General features: G+C 44.0%; 1 protein-coding gene across 12 annotated transcripts in view; it reads left to right on the top strand.

Annotated features, from left to right (window-relative positions):
* CREM (cAMP responsive element modulator) overlaps nucleotides 1-20,206 on the top strand; it is an 89,564-nt gene extending 69,358 nt beyond the window's left edge. For 6 of the 12 annotated variants that reach the window (XM_075550276.1, XM_075550279.1, XM_075550283.1 and 3 more), the window contains 2 exons: nucleotides 13,862-14,018; nucleotides 19,017-19,571. In XM_075550276.1, coding sequence (XP_075406391.1) covers nucleotides 13,862-14,018; nucleotides 19,017-19,161 — 302 coding nt within the window. In that variant the 3' untranslated portion in view covers nucleotides 19,162-19,571. Of the gene's footprint in view, nucleotides 1-3,799; nucleotides 3,902-4,242; nucleotides 4,599-10,066; nucleotides 10,086-13,861; nucleotides 14,019-19,016 lie in introns of those variants that run through there. The other 6 variants (XM_075550277.1, XM_075550280.1, XM_075550286.1 and 3 more) reach the window with 5 other exon arrangements.
* Nucleotides 20,207-21,712: the final 1,506 nt, after the last annotated feature.

Here is a 21,712-nt window from a genome sequence, read left to right as displayed (position 1 = left end):
ACATAAAACCAAAAGGGAACTTGCGTTTCGTTGATAGGTTCATTTCTGGAGATTCAAAGTCTTTAGAATGTGAAGTTGACCTATGCAAAAAACAGAATGCCCCCCTGTGCATTCAGGCCTTACTTTCCCCACTTCACAGTTTGGTCTTTTCCCCCATAGAAGTCTCACATATTCTTGGTGTAATTAGTTCCTAAATGCTTAATGCTTTTTATTGTGATTATGAGTGACACCATATTTTTGTATTACGTTTTCTAGTTAGTTATTGCTGGAGTAAAAAAATGTTTTCTTTAAACTGACGTTTCATATACCAACCGAGCTACACTTAAGCGTAGTGGTTACTCATTGGGCTGTTAAAAACTAATTCAAAACCAGCAGCCACTTCTTGGGAGAAAAAAAGGGCTTTCGACTCCTGTAAAAACTTACTGCGAGCCGATATTAGGGGCTCAAGTAGAAGGCAAATGTCTTGAGAATGGTAATGGCAACAAATGTACATATGTGCTGACACGATGTATGTATGTATGGATGGATTGTGATAAGAATGGTACGAGCCCCCAATAAAATGATTTTTAAAAAAACTTAGTGTGCCGGAAACCCCCAGGGGCAGTTCGACCCTGTCCTCCAGGGTCACTATGAGTCAGCATTGACTCGATGGCAGACAGTAAGTACACTTATTGAATATTCCGTTGGTTATGAATCAATGTCTGTGCATTATACACAAGAAGTACTATTTGGTTTCTTGCCTTTTTATCTTTAGGCCTCTCTCTCTTTTGCAAACCCCTTGGTCACCCCCAGCTCCAATTCTGTGCTGGGCAGTGAGCATTCTTGTCACGCCTTATGGAACTTAAGGGGACTGCTTACTTCCTATTCACTTTCCACCCTAACCTCATGCCGAAAGGTCACATCCATCCCTTTCATTGGTGAGTACCCAAATCCTAAACAACTCAGTCGATCCTTCAAAATATTGTTTGGCATTGTTGCTGGCTGCTCTCTACCTCACCCCACCCCCACCCTCCATCCCCTGGTACTGTGGTTTCCCCGGCCCCCACTATCTCTCTGTCTCCTTTTAGGTCTTGGTTTCCTAGATATCAGTGATGTTATTCAGCATTGCATCCTGGGCACTGCTTCTCCGCTTCTTAGATAAACTCTCCCTTGATAACCTCACTTCCCCTCCCCTCCCCCCCCCCATGGGTTCAGTGAAAGTGATGATGCTGACCCTGACGCTGACTGGTAACTTGGATGTCCCATAGCTGACTCTTTCCATCATTTCCCCAGATATTACCACTTTCGGTTTTGTTGCTTCAAACCAGAAACCTGTGTGTCCCCCTTTACCATCCCTATCCCTTTCCATCCAAACCGGCTTGGTGGATTCTTCCCCCTGGGTCCAAAATCATTATCTAGACCAGATCACCTTGTGCCGCCTGTTAGCTGGCTGCCTGTAGTCAGGAAACAGCTTCCTGATGTCCCTAATCATTGCCAGAAAGCAGCCCCCTTCTCAGCCCAGTTCCTTGGGAATTATTTCTGGAAGCTCCACTAGAGTTTCTTTCTTCATCCATCTCAGTGTCCTGGGAACTGCTAATCTTTCATAAAGACAAGAGTGTGTGCCTCTAGCCCTGCCCTTTCTGTTAACACTCTGTGCTTCAGTTCAGCCATGTGTGTAAAACGGGCAGCTCTTCTATCAGCGTCGGACCTCTCTTGCTGCTAGAGAGTTCACCATCCTGAACAGGGACCACGTGGTCTAGTTTAGGCAGCTCTGTGCAGCCCTGGTGGTGGTGTGGTTGCACATTGGGTTGCTAACCGCAAGGTCAGCAGTTAGAAATCACCAGCTGCTCCACAGGAGAAAGAGGAGGCTTTCTGTTCCCAGAAAGAGTTACAGTCTTGGCAACCCACAGGGGCAGTCCTTACCCTGTCTGTGGGGCGGCCATGAGTCAGCATTGACGTGATGGCAGCGCGTTTGGTTTTGGTGTGTGGCTGGATTTCTTCTATTGCGGCTGCTCCTGCCCTTGCTCCATCTCTAGGGCCTTCACACACAGCTGTTTGCTCTGACAGAAGCATTTCCCCGAGTTTATGCATCACTCCCGTTTCATCTCCCTTAGCACTTCCTCCTGGAAGCCTTCCCTGACCACCCCCTATGTGGTTGGACCTTCATAGGGAGCCTCAGGCACTCTACTGTGACTCTGGCCAGCTACCATGTCAGCGGTTCTCAACCTGTGGGTCACGACCCCTTTGGGAGTCGAGCAGCCCTTTCACAGGGGTTCCCCGATTCATAACAGTAGCAAAATGACGGTGATGAAGTAGCAACGAAAATAATCTTATGGTTGGGGGGGGGTCAGCACCACATGAGGAACTGTATGAAAGGGTCACGGTGTCAGGAAGGTTGAGAACCATAGTCTTAAGTGGTAGGTTGGACAAGAAGAGCAGTATTTCAGGTACCTTTGCTTCCCTGCTACCTAGCACAGTTCCTAACAGAAGATACATGTTCCATAAACATTTACTGAAAGAAAGTGAAATACTTTTCCTCTGCAATCATGTGGCCAGTTATCCTTGAAGTGGTTAACTAAGCTTAACTGATCCTGGGAGTCTATTCACAGCAGAAATCACTAAGCAACCAGCCTCTCCCTTTCCTTTCCTCCTCCCAGCCTGGTTTACCCTAATGCAGGGGGTGGGGTGGGGCCTTCAAAAGGTTCATGGGCAACTGGGCTGAAAAGATAATCTGATTGTTTAAAGCCATCCCTCCAATTCACAAAATTCATTTATAAATTTACTTTTATTTATAAATTTTTAATGAAAAAATAAATCATGAAATTTTCCCCAAGAACTTTTTTGAAGCCTCTTCCTGTTTATTGAGCACTCGGATACCAATTTTGAGAAAATGATGGATAAAAATCTCTTTGAACATTTTGAACTTTGAAATAAATTGGTGAATGACTATTGCAATTTATTTGTATATATACATTTTGCTTTAAAAAATTATTTTATTGGGGGCTCTTAGAGCTTATATCATTTTTATTCTTTCTTTTTTGCATAAGACTCCTGTGCATTTCAAGTACTGGGTTATTTCTATATTTTTGAAAAAGTCACAAAACTTTTCAAGGGGTTTTCATCCAATAAAATAATGTATTAGGTTTGAACCACACAAAATTACTGTCTCATGGGCCCAAAAAGACTAAATACTTATTTTAATTAACTTAATGTGGTTCCACAGAATATTGAAGGACAGATGCTATAAAATATCATGGTTCTTTGACAAAGTGATTCTCCTCCCCTTCCCTCCATATTTCATTATCATAAATGATCAACTCCTGTACAGTGGAGGCCGAGCTGGGTTTCATAGTGTTGCCTAATGGCTCAGCAAAGAAAACTGTGGCATGGACAAAGGTGGCTGAGGAGTTTTTCCATTGATAAATACAGACACGTGTATGAAATACTAATGTCTTTTGGGGGCGACTGTCGATTGTTTTTAATCCCTCAAATTTAAATGCCTTCTTCCTTTGAGTTCTGAGCAACGTGCCCAGTTTTTTTTTTCCTTCCCTGTTTACCTAGCTATAGACACGGGAATAATAAAATCACCCCATTGGAAAAAGCCCCGCCACCCTACAGGCTAGTGAAACTTTTTTTTTGCCGGAGTCCCGCTGCACAGATTTCCATGTGGAAGTGACAAACGAGAGCATTCCGAGGGTTTATTGGGAGAAGAGTGTTTTCAGGGCTTTGGTTTCAGTGAGCTCTTCTGTGACCAAGCACATTGATGGCAGTGATAGGCTAGTGATGTCATTGTGATGTCAGCCCGGCTACTTAGTGTGCACATGCCTTCTGGTTTGGAACATTTTATGGTGAACCGCGATAAGCGAAACAAGGCACTCCTGCATGCAGAAGCCCATCATGGCTGTGACTGGGGATGAAACAGGTGAGACTCCGAGAGGGGCTCTTCAGCGGCCCCCGCAGCGTTTGCCGTGCTTGGTCCAGTTTCAGGGAGGGTGCACTGTGATCGGCTGGTGTTTGTGAAAGAGTTGCATTTCTAGTGGTAGTGAGAAGTTTCTGTCCATTTCTCCCTCTTCTCCGGGGTGTTGGGTTCTTCGCCCCAGTCTCTCTCGCGTTCGCTCTCTGGACCTCCTGCCCCCGCACCCCACCCCACCCAACCCCACCCCCAGTCTCCCAAAATAAGCTGTTACTTCGTCTGCAACCTGTTGCAAATTCAGCTGGGTTCCGAGTTAGACATACGCACTCTAGGGGTTCTCCGAGACTCCGCCGGGATTGCCGGCTCCGCAGGTGGCTCCGAACCGAGCCGGGGTCCGGGCCGGCCCGCGGGGTCTGGGCGGCCTGCGCGCCCGCCCGATTCGCCCCTCCCGGATTCCGAATGGTCTGTTCCTCCGCTAATTGAGCGCAAGCGCCGACGTCATCACAGTTCCTGGAATCGGGTGTCAGCGGGGAAGTGGACAAGTTAAACTCGGAGGGAGCCGCACGTTGACGTCAGCCCCGAGTCACGCTGCGATGTGGTCAGTCCCTTCTGGTGGCTCCCGCGCGCTGACAGCTCGGCGGGAGGCCGCTCCTCGCCCCGGGCCGCTTTCTCCTGTCAGCCTCGCTCGGCTGACGTCCCGCTGGCGGTGAGTCCATGCGTGGTGGGGGGCTCGCTCCTGAGCCTGCAAAGCCTGAGTGGGGCGGAGGGTCAAGGGCGAGGGGGCTGGGGCTGACCCTCCGGACGAGGCGGTGGTCCCCGCGCGTGCCCGGGCTGGAAGGCTTCTGCCTGCACTCGGACTTCTGCCGCCTGAGAACTCGCCGGTCCGGCGCCCTCTGGTGCTCAGTCGGGGAACTGCTGCCCGTCCATCGTTCCCTCCGCCCGTGGGATTGAATTTGTGAGCAGTGAACCTGGTTTACGTAGTGATTTTTTTACCCCCTGGGAGGGGTTTTGAAAGACTTGTTGCTAAATGTGCTTTATGTGACCACAACATTTAATCTGCAGTAGTGTCTTTTTAAGCCACAACTGAATTTACAGGAGAGTTCAAGAATGCATCGTTATGAATAGCTTAAGCACAATTCAGGCGCTTTAGTTAGTGGGTGGATGGAAGTCTTCTAACTAACTTCACAGTGAACGTTGATGGGTCCAAGTCTTCTTCCTTGGTAGTGAAAGTTGAGTATTCCAATGGGACGTTTTACAAAGTTTGAATGGAATTGGCTTTGTTTTGTTGTTTTTTTGGGGGGGTGGGGAGGATTAGTGTCTTTAGGACCCACTGTTTTTGTTCTCACCAAAGAAATTTTGTGACGCTCCTGAGATGGTTTAGATTGCAGCAGCTCTCAACTTAAAAATTGATGATAAGCTTAATCTAAACTACTACGAGTCATGCGATTCTTAGAGCCACAAGGCATTTCTGTTCACATACTTATTCCAATTAGTACTAGATGTCTACTTGTACCTTTGACTTGTCTAAGCTCGAGGGACAATCATTAACAAAAAGTGAAATAATTGGAAAAACGCACTTAGAAGGTTTACAGACACAGCAGTGAGGTAAAAATGTGCATTTTAGAAGCACCACCACTGCTTGTAAATAAATGGAGGCCTTAATCCATTGTATGCTTATGGCCTGAACAGATCATCAATTAGGAGATCACCCCACCCCAACAATCTATAAAAATGCATACATATGATTTGCCCCTTCTAATTAAAAAATTTCAAAAATGTTGAAATAAACTTTAAGTCTACTCACTTATTAGAAACAATGCTATTTGAAAACAAAAGGCACATTTTATTTTCGTGTGTGTGTGTGTGTGTGTGTGTGTGTGTGTACCAAAAGAGTACAGGGTAAAGGGGGCTTTCCTCAAGGTGTCATGGTCCCTGGTCTTGGAATCTCAGTGTGGGACCAGTGAACATGTGCTAGATCTAGGTTATTGGCTTGCAATGGTGGATGTGTGTGTGTATAAGAGCTACAATTCTGAGCAATATGTTTGCAGAAGACTGGCTTACAGAAGGAACCCTACTCTCCACACAGATCCAGACGTGAACAGTTTGGCCCTCTGGTTGAGTGTGTTTGCTGTGACTCCCCTGGCCAGGAAGAGGTAGTGTACTCCTCAGGAACTTACCTGGGTTTGACTGTGATGGAAATTGGGGTACCAGGGTCATGTGCCTGGCTAGGATGTCTCAGAACTACCTCTGTAAGTCTCAGAACCCAGTGAGTTTCATAACTAACTCTATAAACTTTTCTAGTCTGTAATCGTGTTTGTGTCCCAAACATGGTCCCTTTCTGTCCCGTGTAGTCCTGCCTGTGACTGTTTTGCATTGATTGGCTGCCAACCATGTGTCTGTGCCAGGCCCTTTGGATCCATGTCCTCTCTAAGTAGCTGCGCGACCTCCATTCTGACCTTCAGACGGATGGGCTTCCTTATCCAGATGGTTCCTTTTGTCTCTGTCCTATTTAAGGGATAATATAAGTATCTCTATAAAATGTAGATTTCCATTTTGGGGTGTTTTTCCTCCTAGACAGAAGTCCTGGTGGCGTCATGGGTTAGGCAATGGACTGTGAACCCCAGTGGTTCACTGGGTCAGAGGTTCAAAGTCATTAGCCGCTCCACCAGAGATGGATGAGACTTCCATCCATTTCCGGTACAGAGTTATGTCTCAGAAACTCACCAGGACACTTCTACCTTGTCCGACAGGGGTGCTAGGAGTCAGAATCGACTCCCTGCCACTAAGTTTTCTTAGCCTCCCACCACAAACAGCATGTCTCTAATATTTAATATATGAAACAAACAAGTTTCAAAAACAATGCACATCCTTACAATATACACTATGTTCATGCTTTCTTTGTAGATTAAAACTAAGCTTTAACAAAAACAATACATTAACCTACCACGGACTCATGGAGCACAACATAACATGAAGAGTGAACATGGATAGTTTGTAGAAGAATGTTTTGAGTTCTATTGAGTATAGTGTCAGCTTTTACTAAAAATAGTTCCTGGCTTTAGTCATAGGTTGGTTATACTAAGAGTGTAGCTATATATCTTAGATTCTGAGTCTTAATAAGTTTCATTTAGCCCAGATTTCTGAAAAACAAACATCCCAACTCATTCATGTTGGGAGCCCAGGACCTTATGGACTATTTTAGTACACAGTAGCAAGGATCTACGTCACCTTTATGAAAAGAAGTTGCTGGAAATTATTTTTTAATCATTGGGGCTCGTACAACTCTTATCACAATCCATACATGCATCCATTGTTTTAAGTGCATTTGTACATTTGTTGCCATCATTTTCTCTTTTTTTTAATCGTTTTATTAGGGGCTCATATAACTCTTTATCACAATCCATACACACATCAGTTGTATAAAGCACATTTGTACATTCATTGCCATCATCATTCTTAAAATATTTGCCCTCCACCTAAGCCCCTGGCATCAGCTCCTCATTTTCCCCCTCCCTCGCTGCTCTCCCCCCCCCAACCCTTGATAATTTAGAAATTATTATTTTGTAATACCTTGCCCTGTCCGACAACTCCCTTCACCCACTTTTCTGTTGTCTGTCCCCCAGGGAGGGGGTCACATGTAGATGCTTGTAATCGGTTCCCTCTTTCCAACCCACCCTCCCTCTACCCTCTCAGTATCGCCACTCACACCCCTGGTCCTGAAGGGATCATCCGCCCTGGATAGCCTGCACTTACAGCTCCTATCTGTACCAGTGTACATCCTCTGGTCTAGCCAGACTTGCAAGGTAGAATTGGGATCATGATAATGGGGGGTGGGGGGGAAGGAAGCAGTTAAGAACTAGAGGAAAGTTGTATTTTTCATCATTGCTACATTGCATCCTGAGTGACTCGTCTCCTCCCTGAGACCCCTCTGTAAGGGGATGTCCAGTGGCTTACAAATGGGCTTTGGGTCTCTACTCTGCACTCCCCCCACCCCGCATTCACGATGATACGATTTTTTAGTTCTGGTGATGCCTGATACCTGATCCCTTCGACACCTCATGATCGCACAGGCTGGTGTGCTTCTTCCATGTGGGCTTTGTTGCTTCTGAGCTAGATGGCCGCTTGTTTACCCTCAAGCCTTTAATACCCCAGACGCTATATCTTTTGATAGCCGGGCACCATCTAGAAATTATTTTTGCTCAGAAATTTCTACTAAGAATGCTTCAGATCAGGTTATAATTGCTTCTTGAAATTACTGGCAAAGCTTGTTATAATCATGTTGGAAATTAAAAGCTCTCAGAATATGTCAGAATAACTCTATGTCCTATGGGAAGTGGACTGAGATTGCTACTGTGCTATTCTCCCATCAATTTTGAAAACATTTCAAAAGAAATGTAATTTCAGATTAACGTTTCACTTGACCTGGTTTTATTGGTTTCTGTTGATGTATTACCCTGCAAAACCATGGTAATATTTTGCATTTATGTAAACTTTAAAAAATGTTCAAATAAGCATGAATATAAATGTGATATCAAAGAATCTAACCACGACGAGGAGACAATAAGACATCCATAGAAAGGCAGGCAATATAAAGGGTCACTTATCTGGGGAGGCCCAAGGAAACCATATTTAACTATTTTTTTTAAGTGACAAACCTTAAATATATTCTCATTGGTACGCTGAGAGCAAACATTACAGAGCTCATTTTACTTAGAACTCCACACCCGTCATTGTGGTAGAAAGATAGCGACTGGGGGCCACTCTGAATCTTCAGAGTCCTTGTCTCATTCTGTTCACACCATATCAGAATACTTCTCAAAGTTCACGTGGTATCGATAAGTTAAAGCTAATGTCTCATGAGTTACAGTAGCATGTTAATACCCTGTTGATACAAGACATAAAGTTAGTGTCACTTTAGTCAAAATGGATTGTTTTTCCTAGAAAAAAAATTCTGCACTCCCTGGGTATAATAGTGCATCTGACTATTCACTGAACAATCGATTGATGAATTGAATTTCAGTATTCCTAACTCCTCGTATCTTAGATATAACTTTTGGCTACAATGTCCACTTAAGTCAAGCAGGTTGTCACTTTGAAATATTCAACCAATTAATTATATGCAGTCTATTTGATACAGTAGTTGTAATAACTTTGGAAAACACCAGTGCTTACAGGCATGCTTAAATAGTTATTTTTATATAGGATTTCATCTCCCTGTAGGAAATGGAGAAAGGTACCTGTTGGCACTAAGGAACACCTGGCAGGGACATGTCTGTCTGGGGTCTTAGGGCATCAGGATAGTAGGAGGAAGGGAGGGAGAGCCCAAAGCAAACATGGAACCCCAGTACCTTTTATTCCTGGGCCTCGGTAGAGCAGTCCTTGCCTATCAGTAGGACTTGTGGGAGCCCTAGTGCTTAGCCAACCCTAGGTGCACTTAGGGTGATGGCACATTGGGGGTGTCATGAGAGAAGAAGCTCCCTCTGTGAAAAGGTTTCTATTCGATGCTCACAGAGCTCTCAGAAAATCACCAGAGAAGCAGATGACCTCCCCAGAGGGTGCTAAGTTGCTTCCCTTTGGAGATGATGAAGCTAGAGTTCTGGCTTGGTTTCCTGTTTCTGCATTTGCATTCTCCTTGTTGACTTATGGGGGATTTTTTATTTTTGTTTTTCTGTTTTCTTATTACCAACCCGACAAGAATGTATTCCTTGGTCACTTGTGATTCCCCATCTTCAGGATTCTGTTTTAAATTATTATATGCATGGAAAAGGATATTTTATCTTTTTTAATAAATAACACTCTAAGGGGATTTAACAATGTAGAGAGGAGTATAAACTTAAAACATTTCTTCATAGGCATATTTTGAACAGAATAATTAGTAAGAGCCCTCCCTGTATTTCAATCATTGTAGTTCCCATGTTTGTTAAAAGGGAAACTCCTGAGGAAATATATATATTTAAGGATGTTATAAGCCTTTTAACTAATATACAAAATAAGCATAATGTGGAACGTTGTCTTTCAGAACTTAAGGAAGGGAAGAGGAAGGGAACTAACATGTGCTGAATGCCTACCATGTGCCAGGCACTGTGCTAGACACTTTGACATACATTGCAGGGTTTATTGTGAGTATTCAATGAGATAATGTATCCCCATTTTACAGATGAGGAAACTGAACTTGCCCCAAGTCACATGGCTGGTAAGTGACAGAGCTGGACTAGAACCCAAACTCCAAATCCCATGCCTTTTCTGCTGTGCCGTGTTTAAAGCTGGGCAAAGAGAGGTATGAAGTAATGACCCGGATCAAGAGTTCCAGGAATTTTCTTTTCCCACAAAGTATTGGAAGCTAAATCTAAGATATGTATGTATGTATATTTTAATATTAGGACTTAAGAGTTTAAAACATTATCATTAGAATTCCACTGCTTCTCTAGTGCCAGATTAGATAGCTACAATCCAAAGGGAGATTTCTCAAGATAGGTCCATTTGAATAAACATATAATATCTTGGAGGACTTACCACGTTTCAATGACGTTAAGTCGTCGTAGCGATGATGATGTGTCTATAAGGAGTGCTTAGTTTGCTCATCTCGGCATTCCCAATGACCGTGGATTTAAGCATACCTCTAACAGTTCCACAATGCACCTGGCGGTGTACGCACGAGCTCATCAAGTGCCCATTGCGTGCGAAGTGCATACAATGCAGGTGCTACAGGATACCAAGGTCAAAAACACCAAAGATTCCCTTACCTGAGTGTACACATGTATTTTCCCTTACTCTCTTGCTTCAGTCAGCATTGTTAAGCCCCCTTCACAGTGAGAGTCCAGACAACAAAATGAGACACGGACACTTTCATTGGTTAGCTAGACATAGAGTTGGCCTTCATGAGAATACAGGCAAAAACAAGGCTATCAAAGAATGCAAGGTGATTATTCAACTGAGATCCATAGACATCTCATCTACTTTATATTGCCACTCCATTTATAATACCAGAGACGCATTAACTCAGAGCCTTTTATAATTTATTTTTTGAAAACAAAACCGTTTGCCATTTGGATTTCTTCAAAACAAAAGATTCTCTTTACCCATATATTTATAGATTTTAATGAACCTTATTACTACATATGAATAAATGGACTTTATTACATAGATGGAATTTATCGATTGATATTTATTAAATGCCCTACATTTTATGTCATGTAGATTTTAAGGCTGTTACAGAAATTTATATCCATACTATGAGAAGTATACATCATAGATTTTGAGGGTATCTCAGAAATTTACATTAAAAATTTACATTCATATTTTGACTTGAGCTAATGAATGATAATCTGATTTTGGTTGAAGGAAATTGAATATATGCTGTATGTGAAAATAGTACTATCGCTCAATTTTTTAGCTCAGAACCTTCAAATGTATCACCCCCTTCCAAGTTATCACTTTTAAGTGATTTTTTTTTCTGAGCCATTGCTGAAAATAGTTTGAGAATGTTTATTTCAGAATGGTCGTGGCACATTCTTTTCTTACATTTTTAATTAAAATTTTTATATTAATTACATTAAAATAATTTTTAATGTGTTGTGAATTAGGTGAAGGCTTGCACGTTCTTTTTATTATCGTCCACGGCACCAGAGTTGGTCCTTGAGGGTGGTTTTGTTTTTTGGGAAGCAGGGAAAAGACTCTCAGAACCACTGCTAATGACCATAGACCAGTGAGCGAACTTCTCTTCTGGGAAGTATTCTCACAGCCCCTTCACCTTGCCCCCCCCACCCCCCCCCCCCCAGTGCATATGCAGTCATCCCACTCTAACTTCACACCACAGAAAAGAGCAAAAGGAGGGAGAAGACTCCTGCCTCCCTGTTAATTTTAGGGCATGTCTCTAAGGCGTACTTTGAAGGGAACGAACAGGCGAGACCAAGGCCTGCATCTGTACTGCTGGCAAATGTCAACACATGTGACAGGTCCCATTCTCGTGTGTGACTGTTCCAATTTTAGAAAGCCACGGAGCTTCCAGCTGCTCGGTTGTTTCAGCCTTTCCCACCAGTAGCCTCCTTTCGTGGGTGTGGTGCGGGCAAGAAGCAGGGAACCCCAGGGCACTGTGCGCCCCTCAATTTCCAGCAGCAGGATGGCAGTGGTGGAGAGATTTGAAACAGACCGTTGATTGGCCAACGGTTTCTCACTGGGTTTCCAGTGGGCTTCAGGCCTCCAGACTGTGGATGCGAATGAGACATCTGGGTAGCCAGCATTTGTAGTTGGCATCAAAATCAGCCTTGGATGCTGTCCAGGTTTGTCAGCAGAGGTTTTGCTGGTGACCACTCTCTCTGCCACAGTTGAGGCGGACCCCGTTTTCAAACAATCACGGAACGAAGCGAGAGGAGGCGTCACCTGTGCGGGCCCAGCTTGAGATGGTCTTTTTATTGACTTGGGTCTTCTTCCGCTTTTGAGCATATACCCAAAAGCTTCTGGATCATTTCATTTTTGCTTTACTTAAGGGGGGGCGGGGGGAAAGCATTTGGCTGTTTTTAGTGATGGAGGTGAAAATTTGGCTCCCGTTTTGGTAAAACATTTCAGTGAAGTGGAGCAATGCTGTGATTCCTATTTGGATTGGCGTTTGGTTCGGACCAAATTTAATACTACTGAGTTGCCTCTGTTTATATAAACCAGCCCTTTCCTTGCCTTTAGAGCCCTGGTGGCATCGTGGTTACAGGTTGGGCTGTGGTCTGCAAGGTCGGCCGTTTGAAACCACCGGCTTCTCCGAGGGAGGAAGATGAGGCTTTCTAGCCCTGTAAACAGTTAGAGTCTTGGAAATTCTACTGTAGGCTTGATAGGAGTCGGCATCGACTCCGTGCCAGTGAGGTTTGTTTTGTTTTGTTTTTTTCTCTTTGGTTTCCTTGCGTTTATCTTTGGGAAAGCATGCATTTGTAGCTCCCTCACCAGAGTGCCAAATTCACGCTGGACCATACGTTCTCAACGCTGAAGCGTTGGCGGTAGAAACATGCTTCATTACTCATGTCCATCTGTCTTGTCCATGGAAGCTATGTTTTTGTAGTAGGTTGACAAATTTTGATTATAAATTTGGGAAATCTGAAGGACTTACACTTAGTATTCAACCTGAATCCTAAGTAAGTATTCAGTGTCCCTTAGCTGTATGCAAAATTAGAATGTTTTTTAAAAGTGAACACTTAGAAATGTATTAATAACTCAAGAAACCTAAGGAAAACGGAATTGATCTTTTCCTTAGAGAAAGCAGCTTTAAGTGGAACGTTGGTGTTTAATTTTTGTTTTGTACTGAAAATCTAGTGAGCTGGATTCCCTTCCAGTGCCTGGGCCATTCTCTGGTGATGGGTTTGCACTTGAGCAGCTCCAGCTGACTGTCTTGCAGGTCTGATTGAGGCGACAGGAAAACCTCTAACTGGGATATTCCGGGAATGGCATTGTTCTGCTTCCTCACACATTCTTCTGTGGTGGGTTATAGCCAGCTCCCACCGACTTGCCTGTAGTTAAGCTGTCGATCTCTGTGAGTTGTTTGTTAAAGCAGCCATTATGAAATAGGTCTTTTAAAACAAGTGACATTAAAAACCCAGTTACTAAATACACAGAATCCATCCGGTCCCATGATGTCAAATGTGCTCTCCGGGTTCTTCACATGTGCTGTCTGCGCAGCTCCGGTTGCCTGCACATTTCTTCCCACCTCCACAGTAAGCGGCACCATGCGAGCAGCTTGCCATTGGCCATGGAAAAGTGGCAAACATGACCCCTCATGGTCTTTTCTTCCCCGACACATTCATCAGCACGCCACTGATTTTATACTCCGTGAGCTTTGAATGGAAAGCTGTCGCTCTGCCTTAGCCACCACGCAGTAGGACACGTCTTCTTTAAATGGCGAGAGAAGTATGTGATCGCCAAGTCAACCTGACTTTAAATGCCACCTTGTGAATTACTGACATAAGCTGGTGATATTTTACTTCATTACAGCTGCTACCGGTGACATGCCAACTTACCAGATCCGAGCTCCGACTACCACTTTGCCACAGGGAGTCGTGATGGCTGCCTCGCCGGGGAGTTTGCACAGCCCCCAGCAGCTAGCAGAAGAAGCGACACGCAAACGAGAGCTGAGGCTGATGAAAAACAGGTGAGCTTTCCACCAGCACCAGGCAGCCGTGTATGGGACACGTACTTCACTGCTGCGGCTCCACCACTACTGGGCTTTTCCCAAGCTATTTCTGTTAAGGCAAGTGCTGTGTGACTTCTTACGTGGCTGTGTGTTCCGCATGTGATGGTAACTAGTTTGGTTTCTACGTAAAGTTCTGACACGGAAGGCCTTCTTTCATCAGAAGTGCATTCCCATCGTGCTACAGGGGGTAATGTCCAATAGCTACACGGATTTTTAAAAAATGATGATGAAAGGACTTTATTACAAATAAAGATTTACTTTGTATTTGATACTTATTTTATGGTATGTATCAAATACATGATATAGGTGGTATATGATAGAGGTGATAAATAGCATTTTTAATTCTTTGTGTACAAAATAAATTTGCATGTGAGGTAAATACTTCTAACTCTTGAACTCTCGATCTATTTTGTAACTTTTCCCCCCTCTGTTGTACTGAACTGTATATTCTTAAAGCATATTAGTAAAAATGCAAATATGAACAAATTAAATGATTCATAGCCCAGGCTCTCCCCTCGAGATAACTACTAATAACTGTATATGTATATGTGTGTATATTACATATATCCGGTCTGTTCTCTCTCCTTTGCTCTCACTCTTCTGTGTTCTCTATTGCATTATTTTATTTTTAAAGCAGCATATTTTTCAAAATTCTTATTTTTGTTTTTATTTCTTAACAGTTTTATTGGCATATAATTCGCATGTTACACAATTTGGTGGTTCAGTCATCACCACAGTTAATTTTAGGACATTTTCTTCTTTCTTGTACTCAGTGTCATTAGCTCCACATCTCCCCCTGCCTCCCTGCCACACTCCCTTGACTAGTTACAGTCTTATCGATGTGTCAAAATTCTGTTTTGGAAAAATATCTAACTTGCATATTATTTGGGGGTTTAATTTTTATTAGGGGGAATAGTGCAAATTAATCTTATTTTCAAGATGCACAGAATTGATCTGAGTTTTTTCAGCAGTCTTGCCACACTTATATCCAAAGATTAAATAATTTCACCCAGTGGCAGCTATTTGCTAGCTGTTAGTTAGCAACCTAGTGAATCTAGAAATATGACGGCTTCTGAGCCCCCAACATTCAGAAATGAATGTCTGCTTCGTCACTGTCTTCTGTAACTTGAATGTGAACCAGAAGTACCGTATACACTCAAGTTTAAGCCGACCCGAATATCAGCCGAGACACCTAATTTTAACCACAAAAACTGCATTAAAAATGTGCTGGAAAACTCAGCTTATACACAAGTGTATACAGTAGCTATATTCAATTTACCAGTTAGTTTTCAAAAGTCAAAATGTAGTAAGGGGAAATCTTAAGTTGACTCTGGCACCCAGACCTATCAGATCACAGATCACTTGGGCTTTCACACACTGGAGAACTCAGCAAACAAGCAGAAGTAGGATCATGAAGACTACATGTTTTTATCAGCAGTTGTTCTGTGTTTATCAAGTCCTGCTGGAGTTAGACTTTTTTTTCTTTTTTTACATTTTATTAGGGACTCATACAACTCATTTGGATATTTCAGTTTTTCGATGTCTATAACTTTTTCTTTAATTCATTTTTTAAATTCTGTTAAGATAGCAACTTTTGTTAGACTTTATTATTTAGATCAGTTTAGCTTTTTCAAACATTTTATTAGGGGCTCATACAACTCTTATCACAATCCATACATATACATAAATCAATTGTATAAAGCACATCCATACATTCCCTGCCCCAATCATTCTCAAGGCATTTGCTCTCCACTTAAGCCCCTTGCATCAGGTCCTCTTTTTTTTTTCCCCTCCCTTCCCGGAGTTAGACTTTTTGATCTCTGTGGTGTGCTCAGAAATCCTGAAGGGCTGAATGAGAAAGAGGGGTGGGACTCACGCTGCATCCTAGTTGTTTTCTGCATATCTTGATATGCTTTTCATGAGCTCACACTGTGGCTCTACTCGCCCCTGGTTGTTGAACTGTACATGCCAGGTTGGGAAGCATGAACTCTGACAGTAATGCAAGCTGTGACATTGTGTACTGAAGGCTGCTTTTCCAAAAGAAAATAGGGAAAAACTTTAGCCGCCTTATTCCTTTCTGTGACTGTTCTCTACTTTTGTTTTTAGATATCAAAATTCTGTCATTTCATTTTGTTACTTCATTTGTCAAAATGAAATAGATTAACTCTCAGGCAATGGGTGCCTGTAAACTTGCCACCCAGCCACCAAACCCAAAAACTGACTGTCATCAAGTCAGTTCCGATTCATAGCACCCCGATAGGACAGGGTAGAGGGGCCGCTGTGGGATTCCAAGACTGTAGCTCTTTACCGGGGTAGAGAGCCTCCTCTTTCGCCTCACCACACAGCTGCCCACACGTGTGTGTGCGGGACCATCGTGAGAGAGGAAATCTATGGTAAAAGATTAAGGTTTTCAAAAAGTAATGACGAACCCAGAGCTTTATGAATAGTAATTTTGTTTGCACTACAAAGAACCAGAAACCTGGAAAGTACAGGCGTACCCTTGTAAGCAGTTTTTGTTTGTTTGTTTGGCTCATAGTAGATCAGCTCAGAGTCAGTAGTGCCAGGAAGGCATCAGGCTCCACCTTCCTGCTCTGTCCTCGAGCACTGTGCCATTCATTTCTATCATCACCGCCCGGTGGCCATCTCTCCAGACAGTGCATCGGGCAGGAAGAAAGGACTCCATCTAAAAGTCTGTCCCCTCACACACCCTTTCCACGAGGATCCGCCCAGCGTGTTTCTCTGACATTTCATTGGCTAGAACTAGGCCCTTAGTCCTTGGATCCTGGAGAGGGTTTGGTCTTTACCGTCCCACTACATTTTTCAGAGCGAGACAAGAGAAAAGGAGGTTGTAGGTGGGTATCAGTTGAGCCATTGCCGCGTCTTAGGAGTTTCTTTATTTCTACTGTTCTTTAGCCCTCACCAGGCCTCGTTAGTAGTCGCACGTTGCACACGGAGGAACCAGGATTAGAGAGTTTAAGGAATAAGTTGCTTAACAGAGCCCACACTGGACAGAGATAGATGCCACCAATCCGTCTTTGTTCCAGAACCTACTGCTTGACCCTGACCGTAAGGCCACGTCAGAGCAGGCCTCCGAGGCAGCTGCAGATGCCCAGGAGTTTTACTTAGGAATGCAGGGAGCCCATAGGCATTTCCTCCTCATTGTCTCTCCTTTACAGGAGATAACTGATTGACTTCCTACCAATCCAGTCTTTCTCTCTCACAGCCCTCTCAACGTTTCCTCTCTGCTGGGAGCTTGCTCTCCAGGCCGAGGCTCTATCCAGACAAACGCTAGGCCTGGAACCCGAGCTAGCTATTCTTAGAAGCAGCAGCTGTTGTCCACAGCTGAACAGTATTTAGGAATGTACCATCAGGTGGCATTTTCATTTCAGTCTTTGTCCTGACAACATTTTGACCCCAGTAACACATGTGTGCACACACCAATATTTAAAATAAGAACTACCGTTATTTACAACTAACAGCTGGGTTAATACAGCTTAAAAAAATGTAACATCACCACCGCCACCACAGTGTCATTCGATACTTAAAATTTCATTTCATGGTAACTTGCTTTGTGGGATGACTACCTTCTGGATCTACATGTTACTTTAATGGTTAATAATGAATACCTTGATATTCACAAGTGAATTTGCGTCCCTTTGTAGAAAATGTATTTTCTTCCCAAACTGGAAAATTATCAATGGGATGCATGTGTAACTTTTCTCCCTGTGCATATGTAGATTAGTCAGTATTTTTATTAGATTCAGGGAGTCAAGTTCACATTTCCGCCTCTCCCCCCCCCCCACACTGCTAATCGGCTAACTTGTAGATACTCAGTACTATCTCTGTGAAAATGTAACCTTGAATTATAAGCTGTTTCCCTGTAGGCTTTTGGGGATGGATTTCATCAGGCAACAGTACCAGTGCACTCTCACACACAGAAGGGGATTCTCAAATTGAATACTTCAAAAGAAAGCTGTTGGCAGAAGATTATTCTGTAGAGGTGTTCAATGAGGTATTGCCACCTCACCTCACCACCAACAGCAAGAGGAAATGTTGGCTATAGTCATTGTTTTGGGAGTGGGTTATGCTAGAAAGTTACTAACTCCACTCATCCCTTTGTTTGTGTTGGGTTGCTGGCTGCTGGTCTGTTCTTCATTCTGGGAAGGCCTCCAGGGCTCTAACCACCGTGTGTTGGATATTAAAGGCATGTGATTAGAGAACAAACTTGAAATAACACTTTTGAGTTATTCACTAACTTCCTTTTTAGCATTCCACTTGTGGTGCTCACACATTCCTGGGTTCAAATTGCCTGCTGCCTGCAATGTTGTGTTGTGTTGAGTGTGTTGCTCAGCCCAGCCACCTTTTCCCTTCTTCATTTCCAAACCAACGACCATTTCATGTTGTCTTGTGAAAATGTGCGTTGTCATTGCTGGTTATACTCACACCTGTTGTGTGTTCTAGCTAGTAAGTAAACTTGTTTCTGGTAGTCATGGTTGATCCTACTTGTGCTGAGATTTTGTCTGAAAAGCACAGAGCCCCATATTGGCATGTAATTGTCTTTTCAGCAAAGAGCCGTGAACTCGCTGTAATGGGATAAGTGGTGTCTGGTAGGCAAGTTGGGGGGATCTACACGTGTTTTTGTAGCCATTCCACTGGGGGGACGTGGCTGTACGGTTTTGGATCACGGAAAACAACCCCCTGATCTGGCCTTTGCTGGGAGCAGGTATCCTAAGCCAACACCCTCCACGATGCATGCTGAGCACGCTGATGGTGCTCCTACTCCATTGCTGTGTAGGACAAGAAGGCACGTGCCCGGTTCCGTTTGCTGGCCGGCGGTGCACGAGCCTCACGGACGACACATCAGCTGTTGCGTGTGGTGGGGGCCGATGTGCACTGAGCCGCTCCGAGTTTTGCAAGCAGCCCTTCCTGTAGTCATTTGCCTTGTGTTGGTTCCAGGGAAGCTGCCCGGGAGTGTCGCAGGAAGAAGAAGGAATATGTCAAATGTCTTGAAAACCGTGTGGCGGTGCTTGAAAACCAAAACAAGACTCTGATAGAGGAACTCAAGGCCCTCAAAGATCTCTATTGCCATAAAGCAGAGTAACTGCCCTGGGCTTGAACCTTGTTGACTCTGAACTCTAATCAAGGCAGGAGATGCAGTGATTCTACTAATTGCCGTGTGGACTTGTGGAAGGGACACTTGTGACCCCTGAGAATCCAATTTGGCTTAGTGTTTGAATTGAATGGAATTGGGAGTGTTGTTCCAACCTTTGGAATGCCACCGTGATCACCCTTACTGCCCGTACGCCGGTCTGTCTGTCCAGAGCATGCACAACATGTTTTGTTTGCCCTTTTTGCTTCTACTTTTTTTCAGGGAAGCTGCAAAAGAGTGTCGACGTCGAAAGAAAGAATATGTAAAATGTCTGGAGAGTCGAGTTGCAGTGCTGGAAGTTCAGAACAAGAAGCTTATAGAGGAGCTTGAAACCTTGAAAGACATTTGCTCTCCCAAAACAGATTAGTAGAAATATTTAACTATGAACTGATTACACCCTGTACAGTTGCTTTTGAAGGCAATACATTATATAGCCGGCAAGAATGATGGCTTCTTTTTCCTTTGTACCATTCATCTTCTCTAATCTCTCTAACATTCCTACAAGTGCTTCACTGTACTTAGTTCACGCTTAGCTGTAACTTCAAAACACATTTTTTTAAAAAGAGACAAACTGTAAAAAAAAACAAAAAAGAAAATGAAAAAAAAAAACCCAGTATGTAACAAATTCTTCAGATGCACTGTTTATAAGACTTGTTCCATTGTCACAGGCTTGCACTTTCCGATCTCTGAGTCATGAATAGCGTCCTATGCAATAAAATATTCCGCAGGTCTTTAGAAATCATTTTAGGGAAGGATGATCAAAGATAACGTATCCAGCAGTACAGTGAAAGTAAACCATAAGAAAGAAATAAAATATCTCAGGAAAGAGTTTGAAGAAAATATATCTAATGAGATGCCTCTGTGAGAATGCTAGATGAACCATGAATTGATGGCATTTGCAATTTTGATAGCGCTTTCTTTGTAAAAAAAAATACTGTATTTTGCTGCCTTTGAATGCCATAGTTGCAGATAATTTTTAATAGAACCATGTTGGTTACACGTTGTAGTGTTTGGTGCTCATTTAACTATCAGAACATTGCCTACGGTTTTTACTCTACTGTGTAATATAAAAGGTCTTGTAGAAGTTCTTAGTGTCGCATTGATATTGCCTAATGACGGTTACGCTCACTTTGTAGTGTCTGCAGCGAGTCCAGCGCTCCAGGGGCAGCTCCCACCCTGGTCACCATCTGGGCTGGTGCCCTTGGTGCCAGCTCTTCAGGCTCGGGCCCCCGGCGGAGCGTGTCGATTGGAAGAGAAGCACCAGGATCCGGGTTGCAGCTACCTGCTAAGGGCTAGCAGGCCTTCCTGCAGACGGTCGGGAGCACCCCTGTTGTGAGTTTCTGCTAACAACGGCAGGAGCCTCAACGTGAAAAGACAAAGCTCCCACGGTTTCACTTTTCATTTCCACACAGCTGCACGTGCACACGCGAGGGGAAACGTCTTGTGTCAGCACCGCCAGGGAGCCTTCCTGCCGGCATCCACACTTCATCCTGTTTGGGATGTAATGAAACAATGTCTGGATAGAAGCACGAAGCCCTAGCCGTAGGGTGCTAGGTTACTGAAGGCTGCCGGGGAAGCTTTTTCCTGCCATGGGGCAATTTGGCTATTTATATAACATCATTTCAGGGCCATATTGGTCAAACATTTAATTACCTCACCCCCAATGTGACGGCTAGAACTGCCTCTCTTTGGTGAGGCTTGTGAGGTTAGCTGGTATTGAGAATTTCGTGGTCTTTATACAGCCCAAGGACCAGACGTTCCTCACCCCTGTGCGCCAAAAACCACCTGCCATTGAGTTGACCCTACTCATATCGACCCTATAGGACAGGATCGAACTGCCCCTCTGGGTTTCCAAGACTAACCCTTTAAGAAGAGCAAAATCCTTCCTCTTTCTCCCTCGGAGTAGATGGTGGATTCGAACTGCAAACCTTGTGGCTAACTTGCCAACACATAACCCACTTTGCCACGAGGGTGCCTTACTCTGTTACACTGCTGTATTTTCTGCTGTAGCCAGTGATTTCTTGAGGAAGGAACCCTCAGCCTACCAGTCCCAATAGTGTGGTGAATATCTTCTAACCCTCAGCGGCGGGCCACTTCCAACTCATCGGGACCCCATAAGTCGGAGGAGTAGAGGTGCCCCGAGTGCTCCAGGGTCGTCATTCTGCAGAGAGGCTGTGGATTCAAACCTTGTGCTAGCAGCCAGGTGCATGCCCACTGTGGCACCGGGCCCCTGAACCATGTTAACAGAAATCAAACCAGCTCACTGCTGTAGACTAGATCTCTGCTCCGAGCCACCGTCAGACTGCCCAAAGGAGCTCCATGGCCCGCAGTCTTCGCCGGAGCAGACAGCCACTTTCTCCCACAGAGGTGCTCTTGAGTTGCAGCGTTTTTGGATAAGGCCAAGTGCTTCCTCATGGGCCACGGGGCTCCTTGGCGAGTTAACAGGGAGCGTGCTAATGACTAGAGGTCCTTTGCATTGCGCACAATGGCTGGTCCCCTATAT

This window comes from Tenrec ecaudatus, chromosome 5 (genome assembly GCF_050624435.1).
Source record: "Tenrec ecaudatus isolate mTenEca1 chromosome 5, mTenEca1.hap1, whole genome shotgun sequence".
Taxonomy (NCBI): Eukaryota; Metazoa; Chordata; class Mammalia; order Afrosoricida; family Tenrecidae; genus Tenrec; species Tenrec ecaudatus.
This window is presented reverse-complemented; position numbering and strand designations above follow the sequence as displayed.